Genomic DNA, 22,268 nt, shown 5'->3' on the forward strand with positions numbered 1-22,268 from the left:
ACACACACACACATACACACACACACACAGTGTTTGAACAGAATAGGGTCAATAATCATGTGATAGGATGGGATGTGAGGAGGGGGTAAGAGACTGAAGGGGACAGGAAACGGGCGATGGTCTGTGGACAAGGAGGCGGGACAGGGGGCGTTCTGTTATTACAGCTGGGGCAAACACACACAGGCACACACACACACACACACACCCTCTCAATCTAAAAGGAGAAGCCATACTATTTACCGTCTATAGTTTCTCTCGGCTCAGTGCAGTCATAATAAACCTGATTTCTGGGTAAAACCTGAAAGCTGTTTAAAGAAACCCAGACATGACTTCCCATACCAGACTGTTGTTTTCTCTGTCTCTCTCTCAACTCTCTCTCCCCCGGAAGACAATTGTCTGTCTGCCTTGACGGTTGTACTAACTGTGAACTAGTGGCCATCCTAGAAAACACTCCAGATGTGTGTGAGGTTAGGTTCCCACGCTGCATCACAGGGGTTCAGATAGAGGACGGACACACACACACACACACACGCACAAACACACACACACACACACACACACACACACACACACAACACATCGATGTCCTGGAAATCAGTTCTCAAACAAAACAGGGTAAATTCACGCCAGATAGAGAGTCTATCACACGATTTCCATCTCTCATGTTCCTCTGTCTTTCACTCCACTCCTCTCGTTCTGCTCTGTTTTCCGTCTGTGTGTTGAGGAGAAAATCATATTTGTTCTTCCTGTGGGCCGCTGATATGGAAAATCCTCTCAGAAGCCAACTGCCACCATATTTCTCTCCTCCTTTTCCTCTCTCTCCACTTCCCTTTGTTGCTTTCATCCTTCTATCTCCCTCTATCCCTCTCTCTCTCTCTGTCTCTCTCTCTCTCTCTCTCTCTCTCCCTCTCTCTCTCTCTCTCTCTCTCTCTCTCTCTGTCTCTCTCTCTCTCTCTCTCTCTCTCTCTCTCTCTCTCTCTCCTCTCTCTCTCTCTCTCTCTCTCTCTCTCTCTCTCTCTCTCTCTCTCTCTCCCTCTCTCTCTCTCTCTCTCTCTCTCTCTCGCTCTCTCTCTCTCTCTCCCTCTCTCTCTCTCTCTCTCTCTCTGTCTCTCTCTCTCTCTCTCTCTCTCTCTCTCTCTCTCTCTCTCTCTCTCTCCCTCTCTCTCTCTCTCTCTCTCTCTCTCTCTCTCTCTCTCTCTCTCTCTCACTCTCTCTCTCTCTCTCTCTCTCTCTCTCTCTCTCTCTCTCTCTCTCTCTCTCTCTCTCTCTCTCTCTCTCTCTCTCTCTCTCCTCTCTCTCTCTCTCCCTCTCTCTCTCTCTCTCTCTCTCTCCCTCTCTCTCTCTCTCTCTCTCTCTGTCTCTCTCTCTCTCTCTCTCTCTCTCTCTCTCTCTCTCTCTCTCTCTCTCTCCTCTCTCTCTCTCTCTCTCTCTCTCTCTCTCTCTCTCTCTCTCTCTCTCTCTCTCTCTCTCTCTCTCTCTATCTCTCTCTCTCTCTCCCTCTCTCTCTCTCTCTCTCTCTCTGTCTCTCTCTCTCTCTCTCTCTCTCTCTCTCTCTCTCTCTCTCTCTCTCTCTCTCTCTCTCTCTCTCTCTCTCTCTCTCTCTCTCTCTCTCTCTCTCTCTCTCTCTCTCTATCTCTCTCTCTCTCTCTCTCTCTCTCTCTCTCTCTCTCTCTCTCTCTCTATCTCTCTCTCTCTCTATCCGCATCTCTCTCTTCTACTCCTGCTCCTCTCTGTTGCTCTGTCGCTCTCTCCTCTTTTTCTCAATTGTAAAATGTCTCCCAAGCCTTGTAAAAACACACAGCTGGGCCCCCAGGGGGATCGTTCAAGATTGTCATCAAAATGTGACATTTATCCATCTCCTGAGGACGTCGGGTAATGCCTTCACAACCGGCCACTAGGGGCAACGGTGAGCGCTATTACCATCAAGTAGGCTTGGGTTTTGGTAGAGTGTTGTGGACAGGGGTGGTGGATGGGCATAACTCTGGATCAGAAGGTTGCGTGTTTGGTCCCAGTCGTGGAGACATTGGATTGTTATTCCAACCCTGTCCCAAACCTTAACCATTTGGGAATACGTGCCTAAACGTAACCCTTAACTTCACGTTTGGAGAACGTGGAGGAATGTCTAATTCTTCAGTGAGACTGGGAGAGATTGTTGAGACCCCACATTCCAGATGTGCTGTATATCACAACCAGAAATTACCCCTATCTCAGATCTAAACCAGAGCTCCGGTACCTAACTGTTTGTTTCTGCATTCAACATTGTAGCCATGTTTGGTAAGACAACCACATGTTAACATCCACAAGTTATAGTAGATAGACAGACAGATGGGCATACAGGCTAAGAGGTAGGAGAAAAGGAGGGTCTTGGTATAGGGAAGTGGCTCATAGAGAATGTCAAGGACACCAAGCACAATATCTCTGATTAGCCTAGCAGATGCTGTCTTCCCAGGCCTCCTTCCATGACCTCGCATCGATGACCTTTGACACTGAAGACATCACCTGGGAGACACCAGAGATGGTTCTGGAGACCACATTACTGACGAGTATCAACAATACTTCCATATTCCAATATTCCCAGATCTGGTTGTCTTCTGCAAATGTGAGCCCAGTTCTGTTAAAAACCATAAGTACACAAACACACACACACACACACACACACACACACACTCCCTTTGGTCGGTTTCTTGTCCACAGCAGCAGAGTGGTATTTGGCTCGGAGAAGCAGAGTGAAAACATAACTGACCAGACAACTCAAGGTCTCTCTCTGTCTCTGTCTCTATCTCTGTCTCTCTCTCACACACACACACACACACACACACACACACACACACACACACACACACTACTATTATGAAAAAAAAGCAAGAGTGAGGGATGTTATAAGGAACTTTCAAACACATAGAGAGAGAAGGGCGAGATGAAGAGAAGTTTCCTTCAGTTTAGCTCACTGTGAATAACCTTCCTCCCAGTAGCCTATTCTTGCTTGAATGGACTGTCCCTGGTCAATGCACACACACACACGTGCACGCACACTCCCTGGCACACACACACACTCCTGGGAGACGGGAAGTTGGTAGATTCAATCGATCAGCAGCCAATCGGAGATCAATATCCCCTTGTGGTCTATTGTCACTTTAGCCAATTAACAGTGCCTCTATCCACATGCCGACACACTGACCACTGAACACAACACACACTACCTCCACTTGACACAAATATACTGCAAAATAATGAATACAATTTTAAAAATTGACAGAATAGGAGTGGAAAAAGAGAGAAAACAAGTGTGTGTGTGTGTCTCCCTGCGTGTACCAGAGGTTCTGACTCTTGTTAGCTGAGCTGTTCCGCTCACTGCTGCACAGTTGGCACCTTCCCCTCCGTCCGACCCTTTCAACAGGCTCCAACCACCCACAGTCCTGGCACACCGCCCTCAGCGAGTGTGTGGCAGGTCCTTCTCATATGTTTTGATGGGAAGGAATTGCAAAGGTGACAGGGGTACTCAAATAAGGTGGCAGTGGTACACACGGACACACACACACACCCTACAAATGTGAGCAGGCGCCAAGCAGTGTTTACAAAAAAACTCACACACAGCCAGAAAAAGAGAGGCTTTTTGTTAAACAAGATCTAGATTGCTTTTCCCTTCAGTTCTGCCTCTTTTGTCCCTCTACAGTTCTTTTCCTGACTCATTCATGTTACTTCATCAAAGAGAGAGAGAGGCAGAGAGAGAGAGAGAGAGCGAGAGAGAGAGAGAGAGAGAGAGAGAGAAATGGTGAGAGAATGAATGTGTGTGTGTGTGTGTGTGTGTGTGTGTGTGTGTGTGTGTGTGTGTGTGTGTGTGTGTGTGTGTGTGTGTGTGTGTGTGTGTGTGTGTGTGTGTGTGTGTGTGTGTGTGTGTGTGTGTGTGTGTGTGTGTGTAGGAGAGAGTGCTAGCGAGGCAGAGCGAGAGAGAGAGAGCATGTCGCCTGGGACAACCAGCAGTACTGAATTACATTACAGGAGCTGGAGAGAGAAAAAGGAAAAAAAGAAAGAAATGAAAAAAATAGATGAAAAGCTACAAATGAGAGATTTCCCTCTGAGGCGCATAAATCAGCAGAATATGTACAGGAAGGGAAGAGAAGGGGAACCTTTCTTTATTTTTCTCTCTTTCTCTTTCTCTCACCCTCTATTTCTCTCTGTACTGAAGGGTTAAAGAAGGGGGAACCTTATAACAGCCCTCACACATTCAGGTCCCCACTACCCCGTTACCCCTAGTATACCCCTACCCTGTTACGCCAAGATGAGAGTCTGCTGGTTTTCGGCATTTGATTGCTTACAGACGGCAAACAGCTGTTTCCAAGATCTGAGTCAGATGCTGATTTGAAAGAAGAACGGAAGTTGTGCGAATGACTCAAGTGTTAAACAGTGGATTGCAGAACACCATCTGCCCTGAGACATTGGAACCACCTTTTCCCATCCCCTGGTCCATGGACCGGCATCCCTCCGCTGACATCACTTTAGTCCGTTTTCGAGTTAAAGAATGAGGCCCTGATTAACCCATTAGGAGAGGAAGAAATGGCTCCAGTATCATAACAGCCGAGTTCTTCTGGCTAGACCTCACCCAGCCCACAGTGGAAGGAACAACCATATATGGAATTTCAGGAAGTAAAGGGATGAGTGAACTTTCCATGTTCACCATAGTAACAGGATGTGGGGATATGGGCCATCCAAGTCCACACTAATGAAAAGCACATGGGTGGATGATATTTCTGGAGAGCCTGTGGTGATCTGCCTTTACTGCAGAAGAATGATGGGAGTCAATAGTGCAAGAGTGTGTGTCTAGTCTTCACTCCTTGGCCCAGATTTGTCTCTGCCACACCTCTTGTCCATTCAGCCTCTAGCCCTGGCTGATTCAAAACACACATGAACCATGCAAAGAGAGGAGACAGACAGAGAGAGAGAGGAGAGACAGACAGGAGAGAGAGCGAGTGAGAGAGACAGACAGACAGAGCGAGACAGACAGAGAGAGAGAGCGAAAGAGAGACAGAGAGAGAGACAGTATTGCCCATGCTCTGTTCTGAGTGGAGGTAGGAGTTGTGCATGCTTATCTAAATGTAGAACAAACCCTGTACCCACCTACTCAACACAAGCACCCTCAGAGTACTACATCTACAACAAGCATCACTGTTTGTATGTGTGTGTGTGTGTGTGTGTGTGTGTGTGTGTGTGTGTGTGTGTGTGTGTGTGTGTGTGTGTGTGTGTGTGTGTGTGTGTGTGTGTGTGTGTGTGTGTGCGTGCGTGCGTGCGTGCGTGCGTGCGTGCGTGTGTGTGTGTGTGCGCCCGCGTGCATGTTTGTTTGTGTGTGTGTGTGTGTGTGTGTGTGTGTGTGTGTGGGTTGTGGTTTATGCATGCAGCACTTTGCTTTACCTAAATAGAATATTATCGGCGCTCGGCACAGGTGTCAGTGTGCGTGCACAATATCTACACCAAGCATTAGCGCGTGTGTGTCTTCAGTCATGTGCCCATGCAAGCAGCATACGAGAGGGGAACAGAGGTTACTAGGCTACGATCATGAGAGATAGAGCAAATAGGAGAGGGAGAGCATATGAGTGAGAGACAGTGAGTGAGAGAGTTGAGTGAGAGAGTTGAGGGAGAGAGTTGAGTGAGAGCGAGAGAGCAATAGAGATGAGGGAGAGAGAGGGAATGAGAGAGAGGAGGAGAGCGAGCCCAACCTAACCTAACGACATCTATATGTAAGCTATTCAATCTAGTCCCATTTCATATTCCCTGACTTTGGCAATATTTACAAGGGAATTTCCTGCCAATAAAGGCATTATTGAAGAGAGTGAGAGATGGGGGAGGGGGGGTTTGGGTGCAACTCGCAGAAAGACACACACATAGACGTGCACACATATGCACAGAAAAACACTGACTGATAGGCACACATTCGACTCAAGCATGCATAAGTAAGCACAAAAGCACACATGTAATGCAGGCGTCCAGGCGTCCAGGCGTCCAACATAAAACACATATTATTCTGAAAATGATCGAAAAGGACAACAGATAATGATCAAAGTGACATGAAAGTAAAGACAAAAAGGAGGAGAAATACTACACTTGCAATCAAAGATAGAGAGAATGAAGCAAAAAAATGAGAGTTTGGTTTTAATCAGCGAACAGCCAAAATGTTGATAGGCATACACACAGGCACAATGAGTCCCCAAAGGATTAGGACCCTGGCGGCAGGGTGTGTGTGTGTGTGTGTGTGTGTGTGTGTGTGTGTGTGTGTGTGTCCCACGAGACTGATTATCCATGAATGACTGATGACAGATCTTTGTTGTTTTTTTTCTCTCTGTCTCTCTCTTTTCTTGTTTCCTCGCCCTCTTCCTCTCTCTCTCTGCACTCGGGTGAGAGCTTTCAGGAGACAGGAACACACTCACAGATCTGCATGTATATTCAACAGAGGATCCTGAATATACTTAACGCTTTCATGTGTTACGGTGTACCGTTCCACACTGTTCCACACAGTCACTTCCTTGTATGCACACAAAAAATACACACTCGCTCATCTACACACACACACACTGGCCATTGCTGGACCAGATAAACAACAGTTTATACTCAACCTTTCTGGATTTAGGTAACACTCATGGCCAAAAAATATTTTCCAATATAAAGTTTGTCAGACTGAACAGTTTCCAGTCCATACAGGACAAAGGGCTTGAGAGATAGAGTACATTTGATAAAGAGTTTGTCATGGAGAACAGGAGGGAAAGAAAGGAGAAAAGAGAAAACAACAGAATCAAATGAAAGGATCATGCTCCCTCAACTTCAGGCAGATCCTCCATGCCCTTTATCCTCACTCTCCCTCTATCCTACATGCCCTTTATCCTCACTCTCCCTCTATCCTACATGCCCTTTATCCTCACTGTCCCTCTATCCTCCATGCCCTTTATCCTCACTGTCCCTCTATCCTCCATGCCCTTTATCCTCACTCTCCCTCTATCCTACATGCCCTTTATCCTCACTCTCCCTCTATCCTACATGCCCTTTATCCTCACTCTCCCTCTATCCTACATGCCCTTTATCCTCACTGTCCCTCTATCCTCCATGCCCTTTATCCTCACTGTCCCTCTATCCTCCATGCCCTTTATCCTCACTGTCCCTCTATCCTACATGCCCTTTATCCTCACTGTCCCTCTATCCTCCATGCCCTTTATCCTCACTGTCCCTCTATCCTCCATGCCCTTTATCCTTACTGTCCCTCTATCCTCCATGCCCTTTATCCTCACTGTCCCTCTATCCTACATGCCCTTTATCCTCACTGTCCCTCTATCCTCCATGCCCTTTATCATCACTGTCCCTCTATCCTACATGCCCTTTATCCTCACTGTCCCTCTATCCTCCATGCCCTTTATCCTCACTGTCCCTCTATCCTCCATGCCCTTTATCCTCACTGTCCCCCTATCCTCCATGCCCTTTATCCTCACTGTCCCTCTATCCTCCATGCCCTTTATCCTCACTGTCCCTCTATCCTCCATGCCCTTTATCCTCACTGTCCCTCTATCCTCCATGCCCTTTATCCTCACTGTCCCCCTATCCTCCATGCCCTTTATCCTCACTGTCCCTCTATCCTCCATGCCCTTTATCCTCACTGTCCCTCTATCCTCCATGCCCTTTATCCTCACTGTCCCTCTATCCTCCATGCCCTTTATCCTCACTGTCCCTCTATCCTCCATGCCCTTTATCCTCACTGTCCCTCTATCCTCCATGCCCTTTATCCTCACTGTCCCTCTATCCTCCATGCCCTTTATCCTCACTGTCCCTCTATCCTACATGCCCTTTATCCTCACTGTCCCTCTATCCTACATGCCCTTTATCCTCACTGTCCCTCTATCCTCCATGCCCTTTATCCTCACTGTCCCAATATCCTCCATGCCCTTTATCCTCACTGTCCCTCTATCCTCCATGCCCTTTATACTCACTGTCCCTCTATCCTCCATGCCCTTTATCCTCACTGTCCCTCTATCCTCCATGCCCTTTATCCTCACTGTCCCTCTATCCTCCATGCCCTTTATCCTCACTGTCCCTCTATCCTCCATGCCCTTTATCCTCACTGTCCCTCTATCCTCCATGCCCTTTATCCTCACTGTCCCCCTATCCTCCATGCCCTCTATCCTCACTGTCCCCCTATCCTCCATGCCCTCTATCCTCCATGCCCTTTATCCTCACTGTCCCTTTATCCTCACTGTCCCTCTATCCTCCATGCCCTTTATCCTCACTGTCCCTCTATCCTCCATGCCCTTTATCCTTACTGTCCCTCTATCCTCCATGCCCTTTATCCTCACTGTCCCTCTATCCTACATGCCCTTTATCCTCACTGTCCCTCTATCCTACATGCCCTTTATCCTCACTGTGCCTCTATCCTCCATGCCCTTTATCGTCACTGTCCCTCTATCCTCCATGCCCTTTATCCTCACTGTCCCTCTATCCTCCATGCCCTTTATCCTCACTGTCCCCCTATCCTTCATGCCCTCTATCCTCCATGCCCTTTATCCGCACTGTCCCTTTATCCTCACTCTCCCTCTATCCTCCATGCCCTTTATCCTCACTGTCCCTCTATCCTCCATGCCCTTTATCCTCGCTGTCCCTCTATTCTCCATGCCCTTTATCCTCACTCTCCCTCTATCCTCCATGCCCTTTATCCTCACTGTCCCTCTATCCTCCATGCCCTTTATCCTCACTGTCCCTCTATCCTCCATGCCCTTTATCCTCACTGTCCCTCTATCCTCCATGCCCTTTATCCTCACTGTCCCTCTATCCTCCATGCCCTTTATCCTCACTGTCCCTCTATCCTACATGCCCTTTATCCTCACTGTCCCTCTATCCTACATGCCCTTTATCCTCACTGTCTCTCTATCCTCCATACCCTTTATCCTCACTGTCCCTCTATCCTACATGCCCTTTATCCTCACTGTCCCTCTATCCTCCATGCCCTTTATCCTCACTGTCCCTCTATCCTACATGCCCTTTATCCTCACTGTCCCTCTATCCTACATGCCCTTTATCCTCACTGTCCCTCTATCCTACATGCCCTTTATCCTCACTGTCCCTCTATCCTCCATACCCTTTATCCTCACTGTCCCTCTATCCTACATGCCCTTTATCCTCACTGTCCCTCTATCCTCCATGCCCTTTATCCTCACTGTCCCTCTATCCTACATGCCCTTTATCCTCACTGTCCCTCTATCCTACATGCCCTTTATCCTCACTGTCCCTCTATCCTCCATGCCCTTTATCCTCACTGTCCCTCTATCCTACATGCCCTTTATCCTCACTGTCCCTCTATTCTACATGCCCTTTATCCTCACTGTGCCTCTATCCTCCATGCCCTTCATCGTCACTGTCCCTCTATCCTCCATGCCCTTTATCCTCACTGTCCCTCTATCCTCCATGCCCTTTATCCTCACTGTCCCTCTATCCTCCATGCCCTTTATCCTCACTGTCCCTCTATCCTCCATGCCCTTTATCCTCACTCTCCCTCTATCCTCCATGCCCTTTATCCTCGCTGTCCCTCTATCCTCCATGCCCTTTATCCTCACTGTCCCTCTATCCTCCATGCCCTTTATCCTCACTGTCCCCCTATCCTCCATGCCCTCTATCCTCACTGTCCCCCTATCCTCCATGCCCTCTATCCTCCATGCCCTTTATCCTCACTGTCCCTTTATCCTCACTCTCCCTCTATCCTCCATGCCCTTTATCCTCACTGTCCCCCTATCCTCCATGCCCTTTATCCTCACTGTCCCTCTATCCTCCATGCCCTTTATCCTCGCTGTCCCTCTATCCTCCATGCCCTTTATCCTCGCTGTCCCTCTATCCTCCATGTCATTTATCCTCACTGTCCCTCTATCCTCCATGCCCTTTATCCTCACTGTCCCCCTATCCTCCATGCCCTCTATCCTCCATGCCCTTTATCCTCACTGTCCCTCTATCCTCCATGCCCTCTATCCTCCATGCCCTCTATCCTCCATGACCTCTATCCTCCATGCCCTTTATCCTCACTGTCCCTCTATCCTCCATGCCCTTTATCCTCACTGTCCCTCTATCCTCCATGCCCTCTATCCTCCATGCCCTTTATCCTCACTGTCCCTCTATCCTCCATGCCCTCTATCCTCCATGCCCTTTATCCTCACTGTCCCTCTATCCTCCATGCCCTCTATCCTCGATGCCCTTTATCCTCACTGTCCCTCTATCCTCCAAGCCCTCTATCCTCCATGCCCTTTATCCTCACTGTCCCTCTATCCTCACTGCCCTTTATCCTCACTGTCCCTTTATCCTCACTGTCCCTCTATCCTCCATGCCCTCTATCCTCCATGCCCTTTATCCTCACTGTCCCTCTATATTCCCTCACATCTTTGTGAACTCGGGACCTCTCCATCCATCTAAGACCCTGACATTAACACACAAACACTGCTCAATGGACTGCATTATAATATGAATGAGCCAAATTAATCAAATAGAGCTGAGATGCAGTAAAAACAGCTGACATTAACTTAATAAGAAGCACACACATTTCAGCTGTACATTTCAGGGCCATTTCAGGTGGCTTTCTCCAGGTATTGATGATTGCTGTAGGGAGGGTTGCCTTGGCTGCATCTCTGGACACTACTGTGTTTTTCAGGTGTCAGACCAGCCGCCCAAGGAGAAATCCCGTCGTGGATGACATCATGTCTGTCCCTGTGAAATTATGTCATCGCTCTGGCTCATGTAAACAGTGGATGCCTTGGCCTCAAGGCAAGAGGTAGCAATCCACAATAATACCATAAACACCAGGCACTGTACGCCTGCACACAGACGAATGCACACACACACACGCACGCACGCACGCACACACACACACACACACACACACACACACACACACACACACTTAAAAGCCGTGTCCACTATTGCACAACTATTTCTGTCCCCCTTTCTCTCACACACACCACACATAGTGGTACACACACACACACACACACACACACACCACACATAGCGGTACACACACCTCCCCTTCATCCTAAAGAACAAGAAGCGCTTTTAGCGTTGTGTTTTGCGGGCTGTTTAAAATGCAATTTTTCTCTCATTCTCTGACTTCAAAGGCGCTGCGCTGAGCTCTTACTCCCTCTGCCAAATCCTCCAATCGTTTCTGATTTAGTGAGCTGGCTACGAGCCGAGAGAGACCGGGATGGGCTATTAACAACATCGGGGGGGAGCGATCTAGAAAGAGATTGAGTGAAAGAGAGAAGTACAGACAAGAGAGAGAGGGGATGAGAAGTAGAGGGAATTCCTGCTGGTCTTTTCATTCATATAGATCTTCAGTTATCGTCCATCAGTACACATCCCAGAATTTTACAACCAAAAACGGACTGGTTACGTTAATACATGCTACAGCAGTGCCACTGACAAACACCCTACAGAACAGATGCAGAGTAGAATTAGTCACCCCATACAACAACATACCTGTGTGTGTGTGTGTGTGTGTGTGTGTGTGTGTGTGTGTGTGTGTGTGTGTGTGGTAGTAGAAGAGGAGAAGAGGTCTTGTACACCGTCTCCAAGCGTAGGCTAAACCACATGATCCCCACCACCAACCGAACCACCCGCTAACGCTACCACCACCATCTCCAGCTCCGTAGAGGGGGTTGCCTCAGCTGCCATGCCCCATATGAAGTCTTGTTCCCTGGGGAGGACGGTGAAGGGGGCTGGGGCCCGTCTCTGTCTCTGCCTATGGCTGAGCAGATCTGCTGACTCATCACTGACACACACACACACACACACACACACCACTTAAGAGCCAGCGTGTTCCCGCGGAGACGCTCGGATGAGTTGCCGGGGACGACGGTCCGTGCTGTCAGGCGGCGGTAATCTGACTGGATAATCAACCAGGTGGAAACGCTCAGCCACTCTCGCTCTCTCTCTCTTCCCCCTCTCCACTCCTCCTTTCCCTTTCTCCTCCTAGCCTCCCTGCTCCACTCTCCCTCCCTCTCTCTCTCTCTTCCCCCTCTCCACTCCTCCTTTCCCTTTCTCCTCCTAGCCTCCCTGCTCCACTCTCCCTCCATCTCTCTCTCTCTCTCTCTCACCAATAGTGAGACCTGTGGTGGGTGATAAGGGCTGGTGTGTCGGGTTATAAAGAGACACATTCTCCCTACTCCCGTAGAGGCTTTTAAAACTGTTCTAGAAAAGATTCCCGGCTATCCTTTCAACTATGATCAGAGGCCCACTCCACTGTTCTCCTCCACTTTCTAAAGACACACAGACAGGCACACAGACAGGCACACAGACAGACACACAGACAGAAGGCACTAACTAGTCTGCCATTGGATTGGGGGGGGGGGGGGGGGGTATAGGGGAGGGAGAGAGAACAGGGTGTCTCGTTTCTGTAACCGTGGCGATCAAAGTCATGGCACCCTAAGGCTAGAGCACCTGAAACACCTTAGCCAATCAGCTTGCTCGCTGGCTCTGAGTCGCAACGAGAGCTGTTACAAGAGCATCAGGATGACTGGACAGGGCTGCGGAGTGTGAGACAGCGTCTCATCACACACAAACACACGACACACAGCACACACAGACGGCACAGTGTAAGAGCCAGCGCTGACATAACCAGACACAGCACTTGAGGAGAAAGGAAGAGAGACGAGAGGGAGAGAAAAGGGGGAAGAATAGAGGGAGAGGAAAAGAGATAGATTAAAGAAAGAGAGAGCCAACGAGGGTTTGACAGCCAGGTCTGCAGGTCTCTCTGAAACATGATTATTAAGCCTGAGCTGCTGTGTGTGTGTGTGTGTGTGTGTGTGTGTGTGTGTGTGTGTGTGTGTGTGTGTGTGTGTGTGTGTGTGTGTGTGTGTGTGTGTGTGTGTGTGTGTGTGTGTGTGTGTGTGTGTGTGTGTCTGTGTGTGTGTGTGTCTGTGTGTGTGTGTGTGTGTGTGTGTGTGTGTGTGGTGTGTGTGTGCATGTAGTGCAGCTTCAAGGGCACAATGACTACATCAGAGTTGGCCTCTTTCCCTCTCAAAAATGTGCATACACACACACCCGCCAATCCACACCTTCTGAGTGGTGACACACCTGTGCAAGGACAGGCTCAGCCACACCCTCTGTGATACAGCACACCTGTACAACTATACACCTCCAGACAAGACAACTGTCTGTCTACACACACACACACACACACACACACACCTGCACTGAAACAACTACTGCCTAGAGGCTAACATCACAGAGAGGGGGGAGAGGGAGAGAAAGAAAGAAAGAAAGAAAGAAAGAAAGAAAGAAAGAAAGAAAGAAAGAAAGAGAGAGAGAGAGAGAGAGAGAGAGAGAGAGAGAGAGAGAAAGAGAGAAATGCATACATGAGAAAATAGATATGAGGAATAGAAAGACAAAGAGTCCTAGTGCAGATATCAAACCCTCACTGCCAACGCTATATCACTGTTCATCGGAGGGGCTGAGGTTTATAGTTACGCTATATAACAGTTATAACTCAGTCACCTCGTCAACAGACACCATGCTGATCCTTATAAGGACGTGGACGTTATAGATGGATCATGTTACAGATTTAGAACAAACAACAACGACAAAAGAAGGAAATTGACATTTTTCCTCTCCATATCTAAAACTGAGATTCTGGAATTACCCTGCTGCAGAAGCAAAACATTGGTGAATCTCTCTGTGTGTGTGTGTGTGTGTGTGTATGTGTGTGTGTGTGTGTGTGTGTGTGTGTGTGTGTGTGTGTGTGTGTGTGTGTGTGTGTGTGTGTGTGTGTGTGTGTGTGTGTGTGTGTGTGTTTTGGCAGGGGAGTAGTCCCGGGGAGAGGAGATCTAACTAACCCCCAAACCCTGAAACCCTTTCCTCCTCCCCCTGCCTCCCCCCTGCCCTGCCTGCACCTCACATCACATCAACCCCCTGCCCAGAGGGCTAGGCCAGGCAGACAGCTATCTGAATCTCAAGGGGGGGGGGGGGGGGGGGGCAACACAAAGTCCTCCCCCCAGCCCCATTACACCAGAAGCCCATCCAAAAAACAATCCCCATCAGAATGTCAGTCGGCCATCAGGAATAATGAAGGAATACCGAAGCTCTGGTATTCTAAATATAATAAAATACAATGTAAAGCTCTTTGAAAATATATACAATATAAATGTTAACAGACTATATAAATGCTAAAGTACTATATAATAGCATTTAATATAGTTATTATTATTTCAATAATATTCTGTGGTAAGATAATAGCCTCACCACCAAAGTGACTGTACAAGTAAAGAGAGCAGCCAATTCCGAACACTCTCCAAATACACAGCTATATATGCTGTAAGACGATCATAAAGGCAACGGTGTTGGTTTAGAAGAGCGGGACAGATGTGCGCATGAGCAGGATATTGTATGTGACCAGTGTCATCTAGATATGGCCTCAGTAACCTCGAACTTTAGAACTATGGTTTGATCACCAATCAACCTTCCAACTTCAGTATTTTAGGGTAAGATAGGGCCCAAGATAACCCAGACAGGCATATACACCACTCATTTACCTCAATATTAGTATTGTCTCTATTGAGTGATTCAATTATATACAAACAATATAATAAAATGTCCCTTAGACCTCAAAAAAGCAATAATTATAAAATATTCACAAACAAATTATTAAATAACGTTATGGAATTATTCTACATTAAATTCACTTGGCATAACTACTGAATTCTTCTGTGCCAAATGGCGAAAGTCCTAAAACTTCTAAAGATTATTATTTTTTAAGCCCCAATTAACCTATTGAATAAGACACCTGCAAATAACAGTAACGCAAATTGTTATGATAAACATGAGTGGTGAGAATAAATACAGTCTCTATATAATTTGTCAATTTAACCATAATTCTCATCTTCTTTTATTTTGTTATTTTTACTTAATTCAATCTTCATTCAAAAGGTATAGTCACTACATTTTTATTTACAAAGACGGCCTGGCATTTCTTCTTTGAATGAAAGCGAAGAAAAAAAGAAACGCATATGCCTGTATGACTTCCTTGGATGTTCCTTCTAGTATGCCATTAGTCTTGTAGATTTAAGGCATATATGCAGTCTACGATGACGTTCACTGTGAATCTTTCCTATTACAGGAGAGACAAAACGATTCAAATGCATAATTTAATTGATAGGCGTAATATATTTACACCAACATCTAGAGCTGGAAAAGTCATTTTCAGAAATATTAGGACAACACAGGTTCTTCATCTCAACATAAGTAATTCATGTGATTTCACTCAAGACACATTTATTTTAGATTTCTACACACATCCGCTCGGTTATATGATTCAATACATGATTAGGTGCAGCAGACACCCCTCCCCCAACCCACAGACACACACCTTACCAGTTCCCTCCCGCTTCTCCTCCTCCTTTGGGGCAGGATACCAAAGCTACTTTTAAAATCTAATGCATGCACTGTCAAACCATTCTCGCCCCGTCACGTCCGTGCTGAATAACAGAAACTGGATTTTCTGGTATTACGTGCACCTCTATTAGCGCGAGCTCCGCTCCCACCGGACTGATCTCCGGTCCCAGACACAGGACAGTCCCGGGGCCTCACCGATAACCGAATGGAACGCACCAGCTCGCGCTTAACCCCGTCCACCTCCACACGCACCACACTCACCCTGCAGTACAGAGCCTGCCTGCGCACATACACCAATAATCTTAGCAAATAACAAATGATTGATGGTAAATAAGGCAATATAAAGTTACAAATGGATTAACACCCAATTATAACAGTATGATTAATCAATTTCATTAAACTGACATTTTTTAAGTGAAACTATCAAACCATATAAAAAAAGATTCCATGTCACTTGAAAGCAAATGCATTATAATAATAATAATCCCATCATATTTCTGAATTATGCAATACTCTAGGTTATAATAGGCTGTAATCTAAAAATAGGCCTAACGTGGTATATATTGTTCTTAATAGAAATCGTCTTGTCTAGAATAAGCCTAATCTCACTAAATTTGCAATTCAACAAAATAATCTTATTTTGTGCTTAGTTTGACAAGATGCACGATTCTTTTTCATATTAAAGTACACTCCCACTGGGCACAGACATCAAATCATCGTCTATTCCACATTGGTTCAAAGAAATTGAATTGAAATGACGTGTAAACAACGTTATTTCAACCAGTGTTTACCCAGTGGATCGGTTCTGACCAGGTAAGTAAAAAACAACACTAAACAGTTCAATAAAACGTCATTTTGCCTAAAACTGAAACATTAAATATCTAAAGAGTCCACAGCAAGTGCTAATTTCCTGAATGACCACATCGACTAACTCATTTCCTTTTCCAATAAATTATCGTTCTTCACTGAAAAACGTCAAGAGTTACGTTTTTAAGGGAGTGGGGGGTGGGGGGCGGTAAATAAGACAATATAAACTGTCTGTAGGTTAGCACTTTCCAACAGCCAAAAAACACCATAGAGGTTTTAATACAATTGTATAATTCATCTTATTTTGCATAACAAATTCGTATTCACACCAACCTGAATGTGGGGCCATGGAGATGTGAGAGGGATAGTATTTTCCGGGCTGGAAATGAGCGGGGTGCTGCACGGTGCTGTGGCCGCCAGGAGTTATCCGAGAGGCGGCATGGTGAACCAACGCGCCCCGCTCTGTCAAGAGGTGGTGTGGAGGAGCGAAATCCCGGCTTTCCATTCTGTCGAGAAGAAATAAATCCCCCAATCCAGAGGAAAAGCCAGAAGCATCGAACGCTTCCCAGATGCAATAATCCCTTTTATGAACTTCGGATAGGTCGTCTTGCATTCAGTCGAGTTTTTGCCTTGCCGACCAAAAGGTATGTCCCGGTCATGTTCTACAATGAGAAAACACAAGACCACGTCAATGCACTGAAAACAATGGGACAAAAACTCTGAAATAATTATTTAGGCATGTAATTCTCACACGCATGCTGTGTAATGTTGCCAACAAAACTACTACCGTGCATAACAAAAGTATACCTTTTAAGTGTTTTTAGATATCAGTAAAATATCAGACATGGCTAGTTAAATAAAGGTTAAATAAAACAATAAAAAATAATGATATATGTTTGACTAAATTAAACCAAAACAAATAGCCTACAGTAAAGTATAAGCTACAAGTCTGGTCGTTTGCCGAGACCCAAACCGCCTACTTTGGTCTCCATTGCAGACAAGAGACGGGTAGGCTACAAACTGAACAACAAAAGAAGTGGTCATCCTAAACTACGGGTTGTTTTATTGTTGGGGACCATAAAGCTATACTGCATCAGCGTATTCTGAAACCTAGATGTGAGTCAGTCTGTGTGTGTGGAGGGGGGGGGGGGGGGACGCTATATCTCACCCTCTCTGATAGAAGGAACCAGATAAAACCTGAAGCAAATGTTTGATCTTTCAGTCAGCCCATTAAAGACCAAATGTTCCCCTTCTCAAACTTCAAGCATCAAAATTGTTTCCTCGACCATAGCCTACTGCACATCATTAAAAGGAGCATACATTATACATATGTCGAGGTAAACAAAATACTATGAAGACTTAAATGTCGACGTAGATATATGAAATGGATCAGCTACAGTATTTCGTTAGACTTGGGACAATTCTGACATGTCAATGAAGTTTGACTGGCTCATAAATTGACTGTCTGTACATTTGTTTTTCTTTACTGACATGCCAGTGAATGTGCTTGAGAAGAAGCATTGAAATCGCTTGTTTAAAGCAAATGTAACTGAATAGTTAAATCAGCATTTGCATCTCACCCTTTTACAATGGCAATCACTTATTATGCATGTAGGCATGGGTGGGTGCAACCAAGTATAATAAGACAACTAACTAAATGACGTTTACCGCCAGGGAGAGACGTAAGAATAAATATAGGAATATTAAGACAACTAACTAAATGACGTTTACCGCCAGGGAGAGAGACGTAATAATAAATATAGGAATGGGAATCAACAAGCCCATGTGTGTCTTATAGCCCTAGTCATTCAGTTCAATGGAACACCCCATGGCGCTCAAATATGGATAGGTGGGCCTATGTTCACAAAACACACCTCATTGGGCAATGTATTAGACCCCTTCCATAGCACGTCCATTCAGCGCACATAGAGGCTGATACGGTGATTGGTGAACCTCAATGATATCAATAAAGTCTAAGATAAGAGAACAAAGAAAATATCAAATGGCCAGCTAAACCAACTGGTCCCCTTGCTGTTTCAAGGAGAAAAGTATACAGCGAACATTCTACTAGAACAGTAGGTCTTCTAGTCAAACTTTCAGGAATTCTATCCTGAGCAAAACAAGGTTCTCTCAAAACGACAGAACAGAGGCCTATAGGTTCACGCAGCATAGGCTGACGTGTGTGTGTGCGTGCGTGTGTACACGGTGCTCAGTGAGAGATTTGCACGTATCCAAATCCTTGAGCATGACAATGTGTATGGTAGAGAGAGTATTTGCATTCAAAATGCTGACAATCGTTTAAAAATGGTCTTGGTTATGAAGGGCCTAGACGCCTCACACTCTGATCCAAAATATTATGTTTCATTCAATTACATAGAGCTATAATTACTAAATGCAATTAAAAAATGCCATTTCAATTCAAATAGTCACATAAAAAATTGATAAACATTCCTGGTGACGCAATTAACGTTTTTTATTTTCTTTATAAATAAGTAGGCTAATGGGACTATATGGAAAACAATTATGTTATTTCATGTTGCAACAATCAAAGGTACATGGCTTCTTCTCATTTGACACTGATACATTTTTACATTATTCGTTGTCAACAAACGTCTAAAATGTTTACATTCTACGTTAACACGAAGCCACTCAAACTATGCAATTCGACCCAAACAACATTTACATTCAATGTAGAAGCCAAGGCCTACCGTCCTCCAAGAGCGTCACAGAGCTGACGAGAGCCCATCACATTAAAAATCACTTATTAAAATCTGATTAAAAAACAAGGTAGCCTGGGCCTATTTAAATCTGGGATCAACGTGGGAGTAGGCTACTCTAGGTTAGGAGACGCTGAGACTTCCTTTCCTTCCACTCCTCTGTGACAGACACTCTCTCTTTCACCCCCCCAATCGCTGCCCCAAAGGGTCAAACTATCAGGAGACAAAAAAAATCCCCCTTCGAAAACTACCAGTCGAATGGCAATAGGCTACATGAAAAGCCTGCATAAGCACTGAGGTGGAACAAGCACTAATTTCTACTCTCTTCCCAGTCCCCCGCATGAGATTGGAATACAAGTACGGCATTTTGGGCATAAAAAGCCCAAACATCTTCTGAAAAAGAATAGACTCTCGTAAGGACATAACTGCTATCATTGTCATGTGTTCTCTACACGGCTTTACGTTGGGCCCAAGAGCGTACTCAGTGCAATTCACTATTTTGCTGTAAAGCAAAGTCACAAGTCATAACTGGCATACTAAATCAAGATATTCAAATGCCAGTTAAGCGAGAGAGACACCCCAAGCACAGCGAAAACTGCCGGGTGGGACTCGTCAAGATCTCTCTACTGGCAAAGCCCCCTCGATAACAACTGTGAAAAACTGTAGTAGGCTAAGCCTATGTAATCAACTACTGATATTAAAACAACAAAACAAAAATGTAATTAATCCATTATTTAGCACCAAATGGTGGTATCTGAACCGCGAAAAATAATAGAACGGATTCAACCAAATAACTGTAAACTATATTAAAATACAATAAATTGCAAACGTGGAATCTCATCTCATCATGAGAGAGTAATTGGAGATTATTGTTTAACGGTACAATAATAATTGTCTATACAACAACCAACGTTTAGGTTGTCAACAGCATGAGCAACTTGGCTCAAGTACAATTATTAAAATAGCTACATTGTCATGAATTGTTGTTGTATAATATATGCTATGCTCACTATTGTATTTGTTATTATACTATTTATAATTATAATTATTTTGTTATCAATATTATTACTGTTATTACTTTCATTATTAATACTATAGGCTTACTGGACTACTACAAAACAATAAAATCTATGTGCAGTGTGAATTAAATTCATGCATATTCTTTACATATAATTGCTCCAGACCCTCTCAGTCTAAAATAACACACATTTTCTACTACAAAGACTCTTAAAAGCAGCACTTTGAAAGTATACATGTTTATTATCACACACATTCAAAATGGATACAATAAAGAAATTACTTACTGGTAAGTTATTCCTTGCATAACAATTAATGATTAAAAAAATAGTACGAAAACATACAAATGAAAAAAAGCGGCGTACAACAAAGAAAAACGTGGAAATAGTTACATCCTAGTCTGCAGATTGTATTGTGCAGTTGAGGTATAGAGATGCATCGTAGAAGTACAGGCTTCTAGTGAATCGAAGATCGCACATCCACACAGAAACTCTCCCACTGTATCCGCTAGTGCCACAACTACGCGCGAAGGAGGGACAGTAGGGGAACGCGCTCGCCCATTGGTTTGGTAAACACAATGAGAAGCGTGCCCGTGAGACGCGCCCCGTGATAAACAGAGTCTCCGATTGGATGGTGCCGTAAACCAATGGCGAAGTTGCTGGATTCGCAAAACAAAACGGCGGGCGTTTGATTCAAGCCCTTTCCAGATAACAGCATGCCCTGCACGCAAACGCAAGGAGACAGGCAGCACTGTGAGTGAAAAGCAGAAAATATACACTTTTTGATCACTAGAAAGTCAACAGAATATTTTGTGATCACATTAACGAGGCCTACACGTCAATCACCAAACTAGGTTAACACAATAAAAAATGTTTGGATAACATTGGCAGTTTTTATTTGTATTATTTTACAATAACATTTTTTATAGCTTCACACTTATGCCTTACTTGTGTCACCAGAAATAGGCAAAAGGTTTTGAGGATCAGTTTAATTTATTTATAACTTGCTTAATAACACATGTATTAAAAGGTCTTAAACCTGAGTATCATATTTATAAATTATGCCTACAAATATATGTTTGTAACATTTGGTAAATATAATAGAAAATAAGTAGATTAAAAGGTCATTAAAGAACAATAGAAATGCAGGAGCAATTCAAATAATAGACTAAATACCTCGGGATGTAAAAACTTTGGGGTCTGTTTATGTTTACTGTCATGACACACACACGCGAGCGCGCGCGCGCACACACACACACACACACTCACACACACACACACACACACACACACACACACACACACACACACACACACACAGGGTTTGGGAAATCGAATCACAATGTAATTTGATAGCATTACTGTCCTCGGGGTTAGTTTTGCTCACGGTTCCCTAATTTAGTCAATTAAAAAAGGAAGGATATGGCCTTGTGTGTTTCCATGTTAAAAATCTATGAGCTATAGGCTAATATTCCCAGTCCATTCCCAGTTTGTTTTTAATGGAAGTAAAGGGTTAAAACTCGAGCGTTCGGTCTGTGTAAAGTGTCTGATTGGTTGGCATGTTGCCAGGGTGCTGTCAATCACAGAGTGTAAACAAGGTTCTGATTGGCTGCTGGCCAGTCCGCACTGGGCTGCCTGAAAAAAGCAATTACTGGCCCTGCGGTTTCAAGGCGGCCCCGGGTTGAACGATGAAAGGAGATAAGGAGAGGCTGTTTCAAGGCGCCCCCACGGCGAACCCCGTTGGCCCCAGCGCAAAAGGAGAGTCAAGAGTGACTAAATCAAAGGGAATACGTTAAAAAGGGGGAAATTACATGTTGTATTAAATGTAGAGGCTAGATTTGCGGATTAATGCGATGGAATAACAACGTTGCATAAAGAAAATGGAAGGTAAAACGGCTACAATGACAGGAAACAACTATTTAGCTCTTATTTGAAATGGGAATGCTGTTTTTCCAAGATACGAACCACAAAAACGATTAGTTTGCAAAAGAGATAAAGAGCGAGAGCGAGGTCGATTCGGATTCGGTGGTAGAAAACCTTGGACTCGTGTCATTTCATCGGTGTTTCTAAAACGTTAGCGTACGTTTTTATTGCCAGCTATTCAATAACCATGCTTAAGTAAGTGGATATTTCCGACTTTACGCAGTAAGTAGGATACGTTACAATCGCAAATTGGAGTATTACCATAACTGTTCAAGGATACCTCACATGGGTGTTGTTTTACTTGTTACCATGAATTGGGCTTAGCTACATACATTGCTTGCTACAAGAAAACAACAATATCTCAAGAAGGGCTGAAAATATGGAGAGAATAATTTGTTTTAAATGTTCCATC

The 22,268-nt window shown here is 44.9% G+C and overlaps 1 protein-coding gene across 4 annotated transcripts in view; it reads right to left on the reverse strand.

Annotated features, from left to right (window-relative positions):
* The window catches only part of LOC139376757 (BAH and coiled-coil domain-containing protein 1-like), a 70,813-nt gene that overhangs the window by 40,639 nt on the left and 7,906 nt on the right, over positions 1 to 22,268 (reverse strand). For 2 of the 4 annotated variants that reach the window (XM_071119657.1, XM_071119655.1), the window contains exons 1-2: positions 20,222 to 20,425; positions 16,534 to 16,862 (exon numbers count right to left, since the gene is read on the reverse strand). In XM_071119657.1, the coding sequence (XP_070975758.1) occupies positions 16,534 to 16,813 (280 nt within the window). In that variant the 5' untranslated portion in view covers positions 16,814 to 16,862; positions 20,222 to 20,425. Of the gene's footprint in view, positions 1 to 16,533; positions 16,863 to 20,221; positions 20,426 to 22,268 lie in introns of those variants that run through there. The other 2 variants (XM_071119658.1, XM_071119656.1) reach the window with 1 other exon arrangement.

The sequence above is a fragment of the Oncorhynchus clarkii genome, chromosome 20, assembly GCF_045791955.1.
Source record: "Oncorhynchus clarkii lewisi isolate Uvic-CL-2024 chromosome 20, UVic_Ocla_1.0, whole genome shotgun sequence".
Lineage (NCBI taxonomy): Eukaryota > Metazoa > Chordata > Actinopteri > Salmoniformes > Salmonidae > Oncorhynchus > Oncorhynchus clarkii.